General features: G+C 41.3%; 1 protein-coding gene across 1 annotated transcript; it reads right to left on the bottom strand.

The window, feature by feature from the left end:
- Positions 1-2,161: 2,161 nt before the first annotated feature.
- On the bottom strand, positions 2,162-18,421 carry LOC102035444 (cytosolic phospholipase A2 epsilon-like). Its single transcript, XM_014306388.1, has 20 exons — positions 18,377-18,421; positions 15,646-15,718; positions 14,555-14,691; positions 14,032-14,163; positions 12,513-12,553; positions 11,777-11,819; positions 11,077-11,146; positions 10,713-10,882; positions 10,491-10,571; positions 9,711-9,748; positions 8,913-9,048; positions 8,133-8,269; positions 7,502-7,724; positions 6,688-6,802; positions 6,252-6,389; positions 4,848-4,955; positions 4,134-4,325; positions 3,505-3,671; positions 2,931-3,117; positions 2,162-2,370 (listed from the first exon to the last, which is right to left on the bottom strand). Exons 1-20 carry the CDS (start codon positions 18,419-18,421, stop codon positions 2,162-2,164), a joined length of 2,442 nt encoding a protein of 813 aa, XP_014161863.1.
- Positions 18,422-18,982: the final 561 nt, after the last annotated feature.

Raw genomic sequence — 18,982 nt, 5'->3', positions numbered from 1 at the left:
TCCTCTTCATTTTTCACATGCAAAAGGTGTAAAAAGCCTCCCTCAAACTTGTTGAATCTTGAGTCAGGCCTGTCAGAAAATGTCTAAAATGAGACTTTTTTTTTTTAATGACCACCGTGGATTCAAAAAGCCTATCCATTTGATGGGCATCCTAGAAGAAAAGGCAAGCACAGAGCCACATACGATATACCCAGCTCCCCACTAGCTTGGGAACGGCTGGAGCTGGAAGCATTGGCGATATCTGTAAAGAAATTGCATCAGCCCTGCTTGTAGCTATAAGAACCATCACCTGAGATGTGCACATTTACCTTGCAAAGAAAGTGAACTGGTCATGAGAAAATCAGGCCTGCCTCACTACAACAACACAAATTCTCAGACTTTAATTCTGGAAGGATAGGTGCAAAGTAAAGAATTGCTGAGAGGCAAAACCTGTTTATAATCTACAAAAAATATCTTCCAAGAATTTACCCTGGACAAACCACACTATTAAAGCTACAACTTTCCAGCAGTAGAGAAATAAAAGTATGAGTATATCCAGAGAGCTCCCTTGTAGGAACAAGGCAGGCATTTCACAGGCACCCCTCCCTGTCATTGAGACTTCTCCTCTGTATTCTAGAACTGAGAGCTGCACAGAGCGCTGTTGTCCTTGGCTGGCCTGTCATTGCTGAAACACCGTGTCCTGCTGCCTCTGCCAGGCTGATGATGCTGATTGAAGCTTCAGAGTAGCACAACTCAGCCAAGCATACTGTGAATATCTTTACCTACTTGTTTGGAAAGCAAAGATAAAATCCTCCATGTCAGCCTTGAAATGCAGCTAGCAGCCACAGAGGCCACCCCAGCAGCAGTCCACTGTGCTACCAACACTGCCATGTAAACCCAATACAGGAAGACACAAGATACTCCAGAGACAAGTAGAAATAGGGAGAGGAGTGGCTGGAGAGCAGCCCTGCAGAACAGGGACCTGGGGGCGCTGGTCAGTGCCAGGCTCTGTATGGGCCAGCAGTGTGCACTGACAGCCTGGGATGCATCAAGCACAGCATTTCATATTCTAGTCTGTATCTTCTGCATTCCAAAGAATTTTAAATGGTACCACAGGTGGTTTCAGTAGGCAACAAATTGTAGATAGTCTACTGTTATGTACTCTGAGAAACTCAATCTAAGTTTAACCTTTCAATGTAACCTTCTAAAAGCACTACAGCAAAAAAACCCCAAATCCCAAAAGTCCACAACCTACAGAAAAACATATAACCAACCAGAAAACCAACCCAAAACCTGACAAACCAACAAGATATTTGGTATTTGCATTTACATTGCAGATATTTACATTGCAAACTGCAATGAAGTCTCCCCTTAGCCTCCTCTTCTCCAGGCTGAATAGACCAAGTCACCTCAGTCACCCCTCAGTCACTTCCCCTCATGGCTTTTCATGGTTTCAGTGCCCTTGGTTTGGACACTCTCTCATAGCTTTGTATCTTTCTTGCCACATTGTAGCATCCAAACCACACCAAGGACTAGAAGCGAGGCCACCCCAGTGCAGATCAGAGTGGTACAATCCCCTCCCTTGCCCGCCTGGTGATGCTGGGCCTGATGCCCCCTAGGACAAGCTTAGCCCTTGTGGCTGCCAGGGCACTGCTGGCTCATATCCAACTTGCCACAGACCCCCAGGTCCCTTTCCACAGTGCTATTCTCCAGACTGCATGTGCTTTTCTCTAAGCATGCAGCGTGCCATGATCCCAGTCACAAACCTGTCCCAAAGGTTGCTGCTTGTCTCAGGACCACCTTGCAAATACAAAACACAAGCCAAGTTAATAAAATATGCTTTTAATGTGGTCTGCCCTGAAGATGTCAGGCTTAAACACTTAAAGTTCTTTCTCAGGGCAACGAGCACCATGTTTTTTATCATTTTAGCACCTTCTTCTTTGTGGCTGCCCATCCTCTGTACCATACAACGATTCATACTCCATTGTTGTAACTGAATTGCAACAGATTTCCGCAGTGAAATTCTTCGGAGAAAAAGTTTTTCTTCACTCTTTTTTGTTCACCTGAGATTACCGTTTAGTGAGCTTGAGCAGGAATGCTTTGAAGCCTGCTGGCTAATAGTAAGAGACCTTCAGTCTCTCAGCAGGTTAAAGGACTTAAAAGCACCCTGTCTTGTCTGACATTATTTCTTCATCTGCCTTTTCCGTGCCACTGCTGTGCGCAAGGCCTGTATAATGAGGTCTTCATTGTTGAGGATGTTGTATTCACCCAGCTGAACCAGGCAGTCATACGCCTTCTCAGTGTACTGAAGGGAGTATGTTGAATATGGGGAACAGCAGCCATAGAGATCAACTTTGCCATCTTCCATCTCTGACTCTGAGCGCTTCTGACCTACGAGGAAGGGGTGAGAAATCACCGCTGAGAGAAATCACCCTGGTCATAAGCAAGCAAACTCTTAACAGAGGAAGGAAAGGAGGTGTCTCTCCACAGAGAGAGTTCACAGTGTAAATTACTTGTTTGGCTTTAATTTTTAAAAAACCCAAATAATTCTTATTCAAATTGGCAGCTCAGTCTCTGACTCAAGCGCATACCAGAGTGGCTTCACAGGATGAGGGGAGAAAAAAGGGTGATTATTCTTACATGGGCCTGCAGCCTAGTTCTTAGCTGTACCTGAAGGTACCTACAGTATGTATCTATGGAAGTACACATTAGTAGAAACATCAAAGTTACCTGAAAGCTAATTACCTGCAAGATAACTAGCTTAGGGATGGAAACATCACAGCCCTTGCATCAAATCTCACATGGTTAAAAAAAATAACTTTAAGCAACAGAAACGTTTGATGTACTGAAAAGAATCAACAGTGAAGTTCAAGAGTTGGAGTATTATATATACTCCTTTTAATAGGCTGTCCATGATGTAAAACTTCTTTTTAACCTGTTTGAGTACTTGCCTGGTGCTTTGTATTTTTGGAAGGTATCATTAACTAGCGGGAAAAATAGCAGCACTGGTGCTCCTGGAGTCTCAGCACCATCAAAGAGGTAACATTCCTTCAGCTTTTTCCTGTCTTCTTCACTGAAGTCCACCCTGGGAAAAACGATTCCCTGCTCAGAGCAGTACTTGCAGGTCTGGTCCAAAGCCTGGATCAAGGAACAGAGCAGTACTAAGACTTCAAATAGGATTTTAAGGGTCAGGATTTCCTGAGTCCAGTAATAAAGTAGATATCTTCTAAGTTGCTTGTGCAAAAGCTCTTAACCCCTGATCAAAAGCATTGTGACACTGGACAGAAGTTTTTTGTGATTTTTTTTTTTGTTTTCCTGAGTCTTAGCACAATACAGTTTATCTACAAGAAAAACAAACGAGACTACATGCAGCCTATAAAAGACGCATTGTGCTTCACCATTAAGCTAAAAATGCTAAAGGTTAAGACTTTTAGTAGGACCAATATAAAAAGCACCTAAGTGTTAAAAAATTTATAGGTATACACATATTGAAGAAGACATAAAGACTGTTTCAATTACTCTCACCTGTATCTGGGATCCTGCACTGTAATTTAAATGCAGGATGACGTCCACCTTTCTCTCTGGTTTTAAAAGTGGCATGATGCTTGTATTGATGAAAAATCCAGTATCTACCAGAGACAGGAATTCATCTGATTGTGTCAGCTGGTTAGGAAATGTGTCTAATACAGTATCTGAAAGGAAAAAAATTCTTGCTGTGAGTGGAATACCGCAAAACTTGTTGGCCTGTTTTTCCACCATGTCCACAGAGCCTTAGCTGGTTACAGTCCTTGGAGGAAGGAGATTTGCCATATCCCTTCTCTTCTGCCCTCTCAGCTCCAGTCACATGCAGTTTTGGACCTGCAGTAACAACATTCATGAAGGGGATTTAGCATATCTCCCCACTGATGTGTCTTGGAGGAGAGGAAGGACCTGGTGGCCCAGCCTCCAGAGGTGAGTGCCACCAGCAAACCACTGACACGTAAATCAACACCACGCCATGCTACGTCCCACAGTATGATCAATCATACATTGATCTAACAGAGATCAATCTGCCCAAACCTGGGGCAGAATCAGCCTCCAACCCCAGTAATGTCAGATTTGGGGGGTTGTTTTGTTCAGCTGCTTTATTCTCTCCCCAGGCCCACAGGTCTTACCTTTCCACCTGCAGAAGTGGGTGTTCTCTAGGTAGTGGTTGTGGATCTGGAGGCCCCTGAGGAAGTTGTGCTCCTGGGCGAGGCAGACGCGGTCGGTGAGGGCGGCGCGCAGGGCGCTGCCCAGGGGCCCGGGCGGCGTGGACAGCCGCGTACGCAGCTCCTGTGGCTGCACGGGCAGCGCAGGCTCCTCCTCTGCAGGGAAAAACTGGTAAAGTCCACCTGCCCAGAGCAGGCACAGCCCTCCAGAAGTCAAGGTAAGTAATAAACCCTGATGCTCTGTCTTTTTTAAAGGACCAGCATACATAGGTGACCAAACAAAACAGAAAATGAGAAGCTACTCTCACTAGACAAATACCATTTCTTTACACAGTCTGGCTTGGATAAAGACCCCCAAGATACAGTGTCAAACAGCAATAAAAGTCCACTCCAGACATACACACATTTGTAGAACAGGCTTTGGAAAAGGACATGTATTGAGCTTCTTTTTATTACCGTAGCTCCCACTTGAATCGGTCAAAATCATTTTGCTTTATTAATAATTTATAGATCAGTATTATATTTCTGAACATTTTAATCATCTACCAGCATCAGTGTTGACCCCTGACAGATCACAAGACTGGAGATTTTAAAATTATTTATTTATACTTTGCAGTATGAGACATATAACTCCATTTAACAATAAATACACAGTGAAAAAGAAGTATGGCTGCTTACCTATATTGTCAATATGGTCCCGGGTCCACCTGTGCCAGAAATCTTCTGATGAATGGGACAAATTCCAGATATATAACACATTGAATGAAAATAAACTACTCCACATGCCTGTGAAAGAAAAGAGCTTTCTAATTCAAACATTCACATATTATGAATCTCAAACTGCTATGATGAAACTTGTGAAGTTTGTTTTTTGTCATTTAGTTTTAAAAGCATGGCATGTCATTTTTATTTGGCTCCTGGGTTTTAGACCTTATTTTTGATATCCATTTTTTTGTCTATGTTAGACAAAAAGATCTTTGTGGAGATCTTTGTGAATTAATGGAGATCTTTGTGAATTAATATGGACTTTGTATTTTTAGGAAAAACTCCCAAGTATCATGGAGCTTGTACAAAAAGAAAGAATGAAAGTTTGCAATCCAAGAGATTTTATGTGAAATTATATTGATAAGGGCATAACTACAACATAATCTTACAGCCTCTGCTTTTGTAGGATTCCCTTTTTGAGAATAAGCCTGTTAACACACCAAGGGATCAGTTTTGACCCTGAATTTTTGAGCTTGAAAAGCAATTTCTTTGGTTATCCATTAGGGCACAAGTTCTCACTGTTTCTTTATTCAGGGAGCGCAAATGTGGGACAATCCAGCAGAGACTGAGGTGAAAATAGTACAGTGTCTCCTTCTGCTCAGTCAAGTGGCCAGTCAAAGAGAAGTTTGCTTGTGAAGTCAGTCACAAGTTGACAGCTTGTCTATTTGTCAGGAGAACACATAGCCATGCTCTGCTGCAGCCAACAGCAAAAATATTTTGAGGATGGCTGTGTTGTTTTCCCCCCAGCCTTGCCCAGGCAGCGTGCAAACTGGAGCCAGGGACATGTGGCCTGCTCCTCTGGAGCTGGAGGGCCTGGCAAGCTCAAACACACCCTGATGCAGAGAATCAGCCTGAAGTCTCATGTAAAATGTTTATAGGGAGCATACAAAACACTGACTACCCGTGAGACAGGCAATAGGCTCGGAAGTTCACCCTTCTGGGGTAGCATGGGCTGAACCATGGATTCACAGGGACCTCAATTTTATTGTTGTACTGGAAGCCATACTATATTTTAATTCAAAACTAGGCTTAATATTGTAAATAACTGCTATAAATAACTGACTGTCCCTCTGAATTTTCTTCTTTATTGTAAACTGAATCCATTATAGTAAGTATTAATTTGGCAAAAATATATTTATCCTCTCTGGTGAAACTGCCATCTTAGTCCTCCATCAATATTTTATTAGAGTGTAGTTTATATAGCTCACATTAAAAAAAAGAAAAAAACAACAACAACAAAAAAAAAAAAAAACCCCAAAACCAAAACCCCCAAAACAAAACAAGCAATAAAATAATTTGTTGTTTTTAATAGCTTACCTTCCAAGAAGCAGATCCTGGATTCAGGGACCTTCTTCATCAATCGTCCCATGAAGAACTCACTGCCAAAATCCTCGGTGCGAACAAAAACTCCATATTTTTGCAATCCTACCTCATATGGGGTGAACTCCACCCATTCTGTAAAAAAGAACCCAGAGAAGAGAACAATGTTTTATTACATCCCTCAAAATAATTTTTGAGTCTAATAATAGCAATGAGTTATAAGCATGCTACAACCGAAAACTCATGAACATGGAAAGGCTTTGGAATAGTTTTGAGTCTGTTGCATAGACAGTCAAACTTTTACCTGACCACAAGGGTATTATATGAATATACATCAGCTAAAATTCTGGTCTTCAAATAAGGGAGGGGTTTTAGGCTGTCTTTAAAGACTGTTCCATTATTTACCACCCTAAATATAAAGACTCATCATTACCTTTGAAATCCAGAGTGCTGTAGTTGTTCTTGACATTGACTGCAGTGTAGATAGGAAGTGGGTTCTGACCACGATCAATGGCCTGTTGCTGATCAGAGAGTCTGTGGTTGTCTTTCTGTGATTCCAGAAATACAGTTACACTGAGACAAAAATTAGCATGGCAATATTCTCTGCATCTAAGCTTGCAGGGCAGGAAAATTCCTGCCTCTAATGTATGATGTGTGCTCAGCTTATCTTCTGAAATGTTCCATGTTTTTCAAAATTTCCACAGACATTCTGCTACTGAAATAGCTGCACCCATCCAATCTGATGCCAGATAATTTGATGATAGATTAGGATGAAAATGGAAAGGAATAACAAAGAGCAGAAAGCAATGTTTTGATATAAAACACGTTATTGCATTGTGCTGCAGCTTTATGGAAGACCTCACAGCTTTCAAATGTCTGCAGGTCCTTTTGTTAACACCTCTCATAGGCATGCCTAATATCTGCAATTTTGTTATTTCTAAACAAGTAACTTGCAGAATATGAAAAACAATTCTTAAACTGTAATACTGTTTCAAAATGTTAGTCTTGAAATGTTGGACTTTTCTCAGAAAAACATATTCAAAATTTCACAAGTAAGAATGCTGATTTCCACCATGGATGAGGATCTACAAGGCTGGCATCAAATGTTTTGGGAATGGCTGTGCATTTGCTTTCACAGTCTCGTAAGAAACTGCTTTTCTCAGAGCCAACAGAAAAATATCTTCCTCAGAAATAAATTTTCAGAAAATGGTAAGCCACAGTAAATGCTGCTTTATGATATACTGTACCCCTTCATGCAAAAAAGATTCCAGGACAAGCCCCCAGAGATCTATAAAAGACGTTTTGCGGCCCTCTCTTTTCCGCTGGCACAGCTGCTTTTTGTAATACTTCAAATATTCCAACGAAAAGGAATTTATTTTGCATTTTGTCATATGTTTTCGAGCCTCAGTGATTTGCTTGTCGAGATCCTTTCGTGACCAGTCAGCATCTCTGTACAAGTTTGACATGGTCCTAGGAAGAGAAATACATGTTGAAGAGGGATAAAAAGCACACCAAGGCTTGAGGTAGGCAATAGCTACATTTAATGTTTCTGGTTTAAGTTCTTGATTAATGCTTCCTTTCTTCAATTCCCTATGAAACTGTCATGTTCGCTTTGAAGTCACAGTCATTACTCCTTTCAAAACAGCTTGAACAATTTTCCATAGACCATTCTTAGAAAAATGCTTGTTTCCATATAGTTGCAAATTATGTGACTTTCCTCCATGAAAAGACTTTATTCTGTCAATTTTGGAAGAAGATTAAGAAGTAGGACTGCTGAGTAGTTGTTTTAGGTAAACTACTGTACATAAGCCCCAGCCTCCTTCAGCACTTTGGTGTCATGAAGGAGACTCCAGCCAAGGGCTGCCCAGTGCCACTCACCATGTGGTACCAGACAAGCCAGTCAGGTAGGTCGCACAGTCCAAGATATTGAGCTTCTTGAGCCCCCTGAGGCTGCCATAGAGTGCGGTCAAGGATCTCATCCCTCCTCCTGTGGTCATGATGGCCACCACCGGGCTCTGTGCAACACAGGGACAGAAAGGGCCAGCATCACACAGTGGCTGTACCTGACCACAGAGTGATACATAAAGCCTGGCACCACCACCTGTGCCCAGCCACAGACTCCTTTCTAAATTATTTCTACTGAAATATAACCTACCATTTATTTTATAAAAGAGAACAGGAATAGAAACAATGACCACTAGATATCTGACACTTGTCTCCAATGTGTTCAACAGAGATGTTTGGTATGAAACAAAAAAATGCATTAATTCAAACCAGAAGAAACAGTAAGAGAGAAAAAAATCAATTGAAAAACAGGAATTAAAAAGAAAACTCACAGAGAGCTGAAGAGAGGAGGGACTATCAATAAGGATAGCAATAGTAAGGAGTGTGGAAGAAGCCATTCCTATATAAGGAATATATGGTCTGGCTTCCAAGAAAGATGTAGCAGGAAAAGGGTTAAACTCAGGATAGCAACTGCAAAGGACACAAACAGCAGAGTGAATTTAGAGGCATGGGGTCGTATTGGAGGTATATATAAGTTTTACGATGAGGAAAGATAGAGAAACTTTTAACTGTGAAGAAAAAGAGGTTGTATTACGCCATTAAGTTCTCACTGCTAAGCACCGGTGAGATGTTTTAAATATTTTCCCTACTGACCTCAGGGTGCAGCAGATCCTGTTCCAGCTGCAGAACCTTCTTCAGAGCAGGAATAACATAATTCTTCCTTTTGCAGAGAAAGTCTTGCTCCTGTATGCAGAGGTCAAATCCTAAACGCACATCAAGGTGGTCTGGGCTGAAGCAGAGATCAGGAAAAAAAAATTCCATTTTAGTGTTGGTAGACAAACTAAGAGTTTCCAATGCAATGAAATGAACCTGATGCAAAAAATAGTACATTTACAGGAGGTCCCTTTCCTACACTCCCAAGCAAGTATACAATGCTGCATGAAAGAAGGATAGAAAAAAGGACTGATAAATTTCTAAGCAGCTATCAAAATAAAACCTAAGGAAAGACATTTCTGCAGCTGATTTCTGAGATACCTGCTGTCTGGATTCTCTCATATTTTAGTGAACTAAGAGCTATAGGAAAAACTTCTTGTACTTTCTTGAATTAGGGAGAAATGGTTCCTGCTTCATAATCAATGCCACATGATCAGCTGCACTCTAGCCCAGTGTAAAAGGTAAAAGACTGTGCTGACCATAACACTGGATAGTATAATTGACTTGAAATATTATTTTTTCTATTTTATGCATATTTTTTCATTATTCATGTCTCAGTATGGGTTATCTAGATGTATTACACTACACTACATGCAGTTGCTTCCAGCTCATGTGAATGTCACATCACCTGGTCACACCACCTACAGTCCTCCTGTGCCTCCTCCCCAGTAAAGAGCCTAGGGTGAGGTGAGTTCAGCTTAGTAAAAGTTAACCTCCAAGAGTGGCCAAGTCTCTTACCAGTCTTCTGCCTTCGCATATAAACCGAATCTTTTATCCTGGAAAGCAAGAATGTGAACAATGTGAGTGCTGACAACCTGCTTCCTCCCTGCAGCCTGAGGAGGAATTTTATCTTGTGCTATCCTAGCAATGTGGGTACAAATCAGGTGCTCTGAATAATCAGGAGATCAAATAATCCAGCAGCCTATGCAAATTGACTGCAGTGTTTTACTGAAAGGGAAGCTGTTGAAAAATGTTTAATGTTGTGCAGTAAATGTAACATCTGAGGATAACTGCTGTTTACAGAGTCATGATAATGTATACTTTACCCATCTCTACTAACAGTACCTCTTAGGCAGCCAGCCAGGACTATGATTCTACACAGCAGTATTTGTTCCCCTCTTTCTGTGGCTTATACTCCACAACAGTCATGATCCTTTCATTCTACATGGATTTTTTAACCATGAATCTCAAAGTGTTTTGTAAAGCATCGTCAGCATCAGCAGGAGTCTGACGCTGCCTCAGTCAGTTCAGGTGCCCTGCTGGTGTGTGAGAAGGGGAAGAGCAGAACTTCAACATTCACGTGAAGTAATATCAGGATGGAGTAGCAAGATGCCCCACCTCTATTCAAACAGAACAAGGTACAACCTGGCCTAATTGCTGAAAGACCCACCACTGTTAGGCTGTGGTATTTTGTCTGCAGGCTTTCATTGTTAGAAAGTACCATGGTAATCATTAGGGGGATGCAGATTTCCATATCCAGGTTTCTCAGCCTCTCCCACTAAAAAAGCAGGCACTCACCTCTGCTAAGATTATGTTTTTTCCACTTGGAATGGAATGAAGTTCCATATTTGGAGAGCCTGTATCATACACACATGAGTGCTGAAAAAATACAAATAAACCCAGGTTTATATTGTAAGGAATGTTACTCTCTGCCCACAATGCAAATTAGCGTTGTCTATTTATGGTGTCTAATATTTTACATGCCATTATTATGTTCTTTAAAGCTCAGTTGTAACATACTGAGGAGGGAGGTCCTTTCTTCCCTGGTAGTGTAACATCCAGCATTGGCTGCTTGTATCTGGCATAGTGGAATTTGGCAGGAGAGGAGGAGCTGAAGAGCAGATTTGATCCCAGCACAATGTCCTGGGTGCCCTCATAAGAGCCCTGCACTTTAAAGGAGAATTCTTTTTCTAAGGAAATGACAAAAAAGCAGACACAGATTAGTTTTCTCATCAAAACTGGCAACAAAAATTCATACAGCATCTACCACAAGGCTCTTCTCATGTTTTGGATTTGTTGGGGCTTTTTAATTCTTACATGCATCCAATTGTGCTCATAATATTAGCATATCAGTTAAAAATAGCTGATGGAGAAATAACCTTACTTGATTTCTTCCCTTTTTTCTTCTTTTTCTTCTCAACCACCTGAACTTCTAAGCAGCAGATTTTGCGAGACTGTAAGACATGAACAGTGAAATACATCATGACAGTGAATTTTCCAATATGACATTCTGTTTCCTAGTCTAAACAGGACACAATCAGGGCAAGGCAGGAGTGCAGTGTGGATGAACAGGGCTTGCAGAAGAGAGAAGATGAGGACAAAGTGAAAAACAGTACTTTCAGGACCCCAAGGGATGTGAGGATTGTTTTAAACACAATTCATGAGCAAGCAAAGATAATAAATGAGAAAATGTCAGGGATGGGAAGTCCCTGTGTAAAAAGCATGGTTTTGAATGTGAGAAATTGTAAGTGCATGGGACAGGACAGACCCTCTCACTTCAGCAATATGGGAATTTGGGAGGACTGATGTCTAAGGAAGAATTGACTGCTGCCCTGATATCTCAGACCTAAACCATGTGTTTCCTTTGCAACAGTGAAGAGGTGCTGGCATGGGGGATCTCTATGCTGTTCCAGCTACAGCATCTCCAGAGGTGCCATCCACAAGGATGTGTCATGATGAAGTGGAAAATGGCAATGTTTCAGTGCTGGCTGTCTCAGTCAAGGAGTATGTTGTCCTGATGACCGTGAGTCAAGTGAAACAAGTGTGGCAACAAGACAAGAAAGATGATGAAATACAACACTTACCACTAGCACTCCATTAGTAATGATGGTTTCAGGAGGGCCTGAACTAGGAAACAGAAACACAAATGCATTTACAATAACTCATTAAAATTACAGTATAGTTCATGAACCCCACCCTTCTCCTGCTTTTCCTATTGCATATTTTTACCTGCATATTGGATTTGAAAGAAAAGTCCCAGGAGACTTGTTGTACAAATTTCCGCACTCTACTATGTCAAGGCACAATTGTCATCCTACTGGCTCATCCGGTCCTGGAGCTCAGCAAAAAAAATGCCAGAGGTGCTCTGAGGCCAAACCATGCAGCGATTTTGTGCTGAGTCCCAAGCTAAGGCCAAGGATGGTTTAATGGAATCCACTTTTTTTTTTGTTTTAATCATGCTTCGTTGGACAATGGAACAATAAAGGCACTGGATCAGAAATCCAGTGTATCATTCCATGTTGTGTTTCAAAGGGAGCTGGACCCTCTTGCTGATCTCAAACACAAGCGCATAACAAACCAGCAACATTCTGGTCTTAAATAATGTTCACTACATTAGACAAAGAAAAGGTTTTAGGGTGTCCTCCCTGTTTGCCTGAAGTTCATGGGAGGTAATCCTGGCATTCACCCATTTGTCGACACAGCTCATAGCACAGATTCCTTGGGAATGATGCACTCTGAACAATCAGATAAATTATTTCATGCCTCTGAACTGCTGTTTCTTTTTTTTTCCAGGTAATGCTGCATTTCATGTTTACTCACATATTATCCAAGGCAAATCCCACCTCCAACTCCTCTTGTCTCTGGAAAATAAAGAAAGGAAAATTATTTTGGTACTAGTTTACTGGCAATTCCCATAATGCAAGGTCTCATTCTCACAATCTGGGTATGCATGCATTGTTTGTGACCAGCAGAGCATTTAAAACAGAGGCACACACCACCTCAGATCTATGTGTCTTGAGCCTCAAGATTCTCTACTGATAGGAAGCTTGTGGATGGCTGTCATAGCAGTTTTTAACACAGAAATTGTTTGGCCTGCCTGCTTCTGGTGGGGCCTATGGCACAGACCTAGGAAGAGATGTCTCATTCTGACTCTGCCAGCAAAAGGAAAGGAAATGTGCTGAAAGGGAGAGCCAAAGCCTTCTGGTGTCAGGAAGAGAAATGGTGACATGCCAAGCAGTTGTGGACGAGGAAAACCTCTTTGTCTAGCAACAAGTTGAGGGCTTTGGGACAGAGGTAAATGAAAGCTTGGTCTGTGAAGTGGTGAAAAAGAGTACAATCCTTAGGGGAAAGAAAGGACAGGCAAGAGGAAAACAAAAGTGGAGACAGAAGGGATGATGAACAGCAAAGTGAGATCATGCTGTAGGTTACTTAGTCACTCAAATTACCCACTGAATTAAAGACACCAAGAAGTTAATAATATAGGACAAAAAAGTTTACAAAGGCTTGAAGACTGTGAGCTCTAACTGGTGTATCTGTGCAAACACAAAAAGAAAAGGCTTGGATAAGGCACCTATAACCACTCAAAGTGATCAGCTGGGTTACAACTAGCCAAAGTTTTAATTTCACCGGCACTTAGTGAAGTCCACACACTGCTCCTTTGGTATTTTGCAAGGAACAAAATTGTCAAATAAGACATTTAAAGACAAAGAAGTGACGTGTGGAGCTTGGGTGTGTGTAGATAAGGTAATTCCTCAACTGAGTGGCACACAACAGATGAACAAGAAACTGGAAGGGAGCTGGAAAAGGAGAATGATAGACAGAACATACTGGGAGATGGGATGTACAACTTTCAGTCTCCCTGGACATTCAAGATTGGATTATTTCTTGCTGCCAATCTGGGTGGTATGACTTAGACATTATTTAAACACCCATGCCACATTCCATATTTACCAACTAGTCTGGCTTGACATTTAGTTCTGATCACAGTTTTTACTTCCTAATTATTAGGCTAAGTAATAGGTTATGACAAAATGATTAGCTACTGGCATGGACACCCTCCTTGACCTTCGATGGGGACAGGCTCAGCAAAGTGACAATTTTGCCAATACACCTGAAATTTGTGAGCCTCTGTGGCCAGCACCAAACCCTTCAGTGTGCCTACAGATCCAGAAGTAAAGAGGTTTTCCCACGTCAGAGTGAAAACCAACTTATTTTTATATGGCTAGGCAGCTGGTACACAGCAAAGAAAAAAGGCAAAATTTTACAAATAACATTTTAAAGAGAGAAGCTAACAAACACATTCTTGCCAAGCTATTTAATTTCTAATTTCAGACCTCACCTGTGAATCACACTTGAAGTGCATGAAGACTTCCTCTCCCAGGGAAAGTTTGGCTATGTCAAAGTACACTGTGAAGAGGTGGTCATCCTGAGTAACCACATCCTTATCATAGAGTGCCAGCTCCAGCACATTCTGGGAAAGGAAGGAAAGGACTTTAGAAATATGTCAGGTTTTATTTGAAACAAGAGATCCTGAGGACAACTGTTTTAGTCAGCTGTTGTGAGAAGTGGGAGGACATAAAGAACAAGAAGGGAAGGAAGTAGAGAGGAAGGCAAGTCCATGTCAGCACCTATGAGGTGGAATCAGAGGAAATCACAGACATTTCAAATGCCATATTCTACCTATGGCTGAGAGAGACAATCGTCTTTCACAGCATGGAAAACCATCACGAGGTATGAGTTATTCTCACATCTTTCTGCATCTTTCCTTGCCTCTTGAGAAAATTGATTATGTCCCTTTGCAAAAGGATAAAACCTCTCAGTAGCTCCCTTGGTCAGCTACCAGAAAAGTCCCAGTTCAGTACCTTGACTTGACTCTGGATCCTGAAGTAGAAGATTTCATTCCAGACTGGATCTTTGCAATTCTTGACGGCTTTAGTCTGAAATTTGTCATTTGAAGCAGTTGGAAGCCACAGGCTCACGTAGCAATCAGTTTGGCTCACTGTATTGAAAACAGAAACATATTTAAAATGAGCATTTGCTCTACAAGAAAGAATTAATTGAAGAGTATGAAGTTCTGTTTTCAAAGAGAGACACTATGATAAAAAATGACATATTTGTTCAACATAAACAATACAATTTAGGTAGGAGGAATGGAGAAAAAGGAAGGGTGACATGACTCTTCTCTAAATAAATGTGATTAGAAATATTAAAAATACATTAAACACAAATGGTTTTCTCCTCCTTCTATGTCATCAAACAATAAATTTAGCCAAGGATAAAAAAATCCAGGACAAATGCAGCAAGCATTAAGGAAACAAAGTGATATCTTCTCATTTAGCCAAACAGAACATTAAGAAAAAGCTTTCTGATTTCTGCATAAGTAAAGATACAATCCTCTATTATATTTTGGTTCCAGGCCAGCAGAAGCCAGAGGAGCTACAAAATGTAACAACACCTGATGGGCTTTTATCTGGGAATGCTGGCACGCAGAGAATTAGCGTATGGTAGTTTGGATTACTTAGCATTGAGAAAACTTTGAATACAAGCTAAATTTGAGACAAGTCTTATCATCTTTCAGTATTTACTCAATGCAACCATTTTGTGTTCTTTGTCACATAAATATACTTCAGAGGAAAACATGGGAGATCTTTCCACATTTTTTTGATTTCAACAGATTGCAGAGCTTTTACTGCTCCTTTTGGGGACACAGAGAAATGTGTGTGATAGGCACAGCTGTGACCTAATGAAGTTACCACAGCTCAGAAGAAGGGCTGATGCAAAGAAGAGCAGCACACTCTGTGTTCACTGCTGGAACCAGCACACCAACAACAGAACTGCCTCCATTCATGGAAGAAATCTAGAAAGCACCTTTTCTTGGAGCAGGAATAGCTATTAGCCCACAGAGGTGAGAGGACCTCCATGAGCTCCTCTATAGAGCACTACAGATACTTACACACATCTGCCTGGTGGATATTTCTCGCTCTTATGACTCTTACAGTCAGTAAGTAACACAGAGAGGATTCTATCTGCAGGAAAAAAAACAAACATACAAAAGACAGGAATGAATGCTAAAGTGAGATAGCATATTTAGAAGACAGAAGTGATAAAGAGAGATAAACTCCCAACTCAGGAACCATTTAGTTGAATTTTCTATTTGTTTATGAAATGGCCAATACATTTGTTTTCCTGCTAACATCTAAATCAAGTACTAGACTGAAAAACTTCTTTTCTTCTGTAGCACGATATGAGGATTTACCTCATTAGAACATTTATTTGTTTCTTATCTAAAATCTGGCTGCACAAAGTGCTAAGATTCAGTCCCAGCTTGGGAGAGGATTTATTCTTTAAATTGAGGTAGAAAATGAAGACACACCGTAGATCTTCTTCAAGTGATAGAACTATTATTGTGGTGATTACCTTCTATCCAGTCATTACATATATTCAGTCTCCTGGGCTATGAGATATGATTTTCTCATATTCCTGCTCTTTTAAATGTACAGTACTCTGCAGAGTTCAATGCTGACCTCTGATCCCCAAACTGATTTTAAGATCTGAGAAAGAGATTGCTGCTTTGCACTTCCACCATGCTACTCACTATGCATGGGTTTTGCATTTTCAGGGATATAGCAGCCCTCTTGAGCTAAAGTCACCTCTGACTTCTTGTGAGAAATTTCTCTCTAGTTTTGAAGTATGTAAACTCTTCACATCTCGAGCTTCTTTGCACTGTTTTGCCTAAGAAGTGTAAACAGTGTTTCACACCTGATAAGAAACTCCTGTTTTTTCTTGCGGCTTCCCTCTTTCATATTAGACCATGTTTCTGACCTCATGCATGACTTCTGAGCCTCTTACATTGCTGTTCTGATCTCAAATTGGAGATATGAGTTCATATCTCCTCTCCCTTTACCATAAAATAAACAAATAAATACTTCCCAGATGACTTATTATTTCTACTGTCACAGAGAGGGGGGAAAAAACACAACATACTGGAATATAAATTCACAGGAAAATTTTGCTCCAAAAGACCTGAAAGACAGCACAGGGCCGTGGACAGGTAAAGACTTCACCTACACTGCAAAATGACTATAAAAGACCATTGCCAGCCCTGAAGCAGCATTTGCATGACACTAACCTCATCAGACCCAATGAGAAAGAAGTGTGACACTGGCAGTGCTGAAAGGAGAGCAAGACTTTGAGTTGGACTGTCTGAGCAGAACAATTTGGTATGTGATCTGTTAATAATGTCCATTCACAAAAAGGGAAGGGCATCAGTGTTCACAGGCTTAATGGAATATACATCCATGTGAAGTCTCTCCAAATTTTTAACCTGAGCGTATCAATGCAGGCAACCAGGGTTAATGAATACAATGATGTTGAGACTGGGGGCAGTCAGAGAGTAGTCTAATGAAGAAACAGTAAAATCAGCCTTCAAGTAACCAAAGCATCCTGCTCTGGGAAAAGGCACCAATAATATTTGTGCTGCGCAGCTGCACACCAGGTCCTGGGTGTGCAAATCAAGGGTGTCAAACCACTGCACAGGGTCCCAAGAGTAGCTGTGGATCAGACTACCAAGGGCACTTGAATTCATGTCTACAACCTAACTCCTAAAGGCACAAAAATGAGGCAGGTACAGAAAGTGCTCAGTAATTACAGAACAAATAACTGATGCTGCCAGTGACTGGCTTTGGAGAAGGCAATTCCTGGAAGGGCTCAACTCAGTTTCATGGATCAGATCCCCTGGAGCCTGGATTACCTTCATGGTAATCCCAATGTGTCAAGAAGGCAGTGCAGATTGAATAAAATACTCAGGCATGTGGATGTGCCCTGTCATAACCAAGGAGCCTTGGCTCAGACATCACAGAGCTATAAATAACAAATGACCAAAGTCCTGTCAGCTTTGTGAATTTTGCCAAAAAAATTTGAGGTGTTTGGCATGTTCTGAAACTGCTGCAACCCCTGAAGGGCAGACAGTTGTATTGCAGGGTGTACTTTCTCATATTTGGGTTTTCCATCCAGCTAATCAAGAAAAGGTTGGCTGTTTCTTAAACTGTGAGCACAACACCTGCTGCTCAGCAACTTTACTCATCACAAAACAGAACAAGGAAGATTGCCTAATTATTACTAAATGGCCTCAAACTAGAGAGAGGAAAGGTAAAAATCTTTTCTAGCACACCTTCACATCTAGTCCTCTCATTTCCTAGAGAGATTTCATGTCTGAAGGTTCCTGGAAATCTACTAGTTTTTACTAGAGGCCAGAAGAGGGGTTAATTCAGGAAATCAGGTGTTGAAAATCCACTTTAAGATTCTGCCATACTATTATGAGAATAAATGGCATAATTTCCCAGCTCTTGCTTTCTACACTGGCAGGAAACTTGTCCTTGTGCTTTAGCAAGACACATACAGAGAAAGCCTATTGAAACCTATCCTTTTAAAGATACCAGTCTTGTTTAAACAGACGTTCCCCATGTGCCAAGGACAGGAAGCCACACTAGGAATTTAACATGAAGCAAGACTATATAAGTAGAATGATCAAAGTGATAAGTGGGACAGTGTCTCATGGAGGGAACTGAATGGGTTACAGTAGCTAATTACATTGTTTGGCAGATGCTGAACCCTATCTGCTTTCACCCAGCCTCCACCCATTAGGAAAGTCCCCTTTACAGTTTCCTTTTGAAATTCTCCTTTACCTTTGTAAGAGAAGTCCACTGTTTCCCATCAGGATTCAGCTGCATAGCTCTGTCTCCTTGTTGAGAGGTTTGAGTGAGTAGCTCCTGGAACAAGAAGGGCCAACGTTATCCCTGAAAAAACCATCATTTCTCTTAAAGGCAATCCTCTTTGGGAATGGAGAACTTCAGAGCCACAAGGACAGGGAGCCCATGGTCAGTGCTGGCTGCAGAGCCCTGGCAGGACCGGGGTTTCCTGCGGTGCCCGGCGCCACAGCCTGGGCTGCGCTTGCCTCACTAAGCCTGAGCGGAGGCGTAGCAACCAGGTAAGGCCCGCCCTTCATGACACACGGGGAGGGAAGCAGCTCCTGGCCCTGGCTGTTAAAGGAACAGCAAACCCGTCTCCCATAAACACACCCTGTTATTAATCTTTCATCTTGAAGTACACCTCCGTGTTACTTAATACTTCTTCTAAAGTTGCATATATGGTGTCTCTCAAATTTATAAAACCCCTAAATATTCAAAATGCTCCCCTTGTAAACAAGCTCTTACTCCCCAAGTAGTTTTCTTTTTCTTTCTGTGGTTTACTATAACTTTAAAAGTTTCAATATTGAGGTCTTGAAGCCTTGA

The sequence above is a fragment of the Geospiza fortis genome, unplaced genomic scaffold (genome assembly GCF_000277835.1).
Source record: "Geospiza fortis unplaced genomic scaffold, GeoFor_1.0 scaffold66, whole genome shotgun sequence".
NCBI lineage: Eukaryota > Metazoa > Chordata > Aves > Passeriformes > Thraupidae > Geospiza > Geospiza fortis.
The sequence above is the reverse complement of the archived record's forward strand: the minus strand, read 5'-3'. Positions and strand labels throughout refer to the sequence as shown.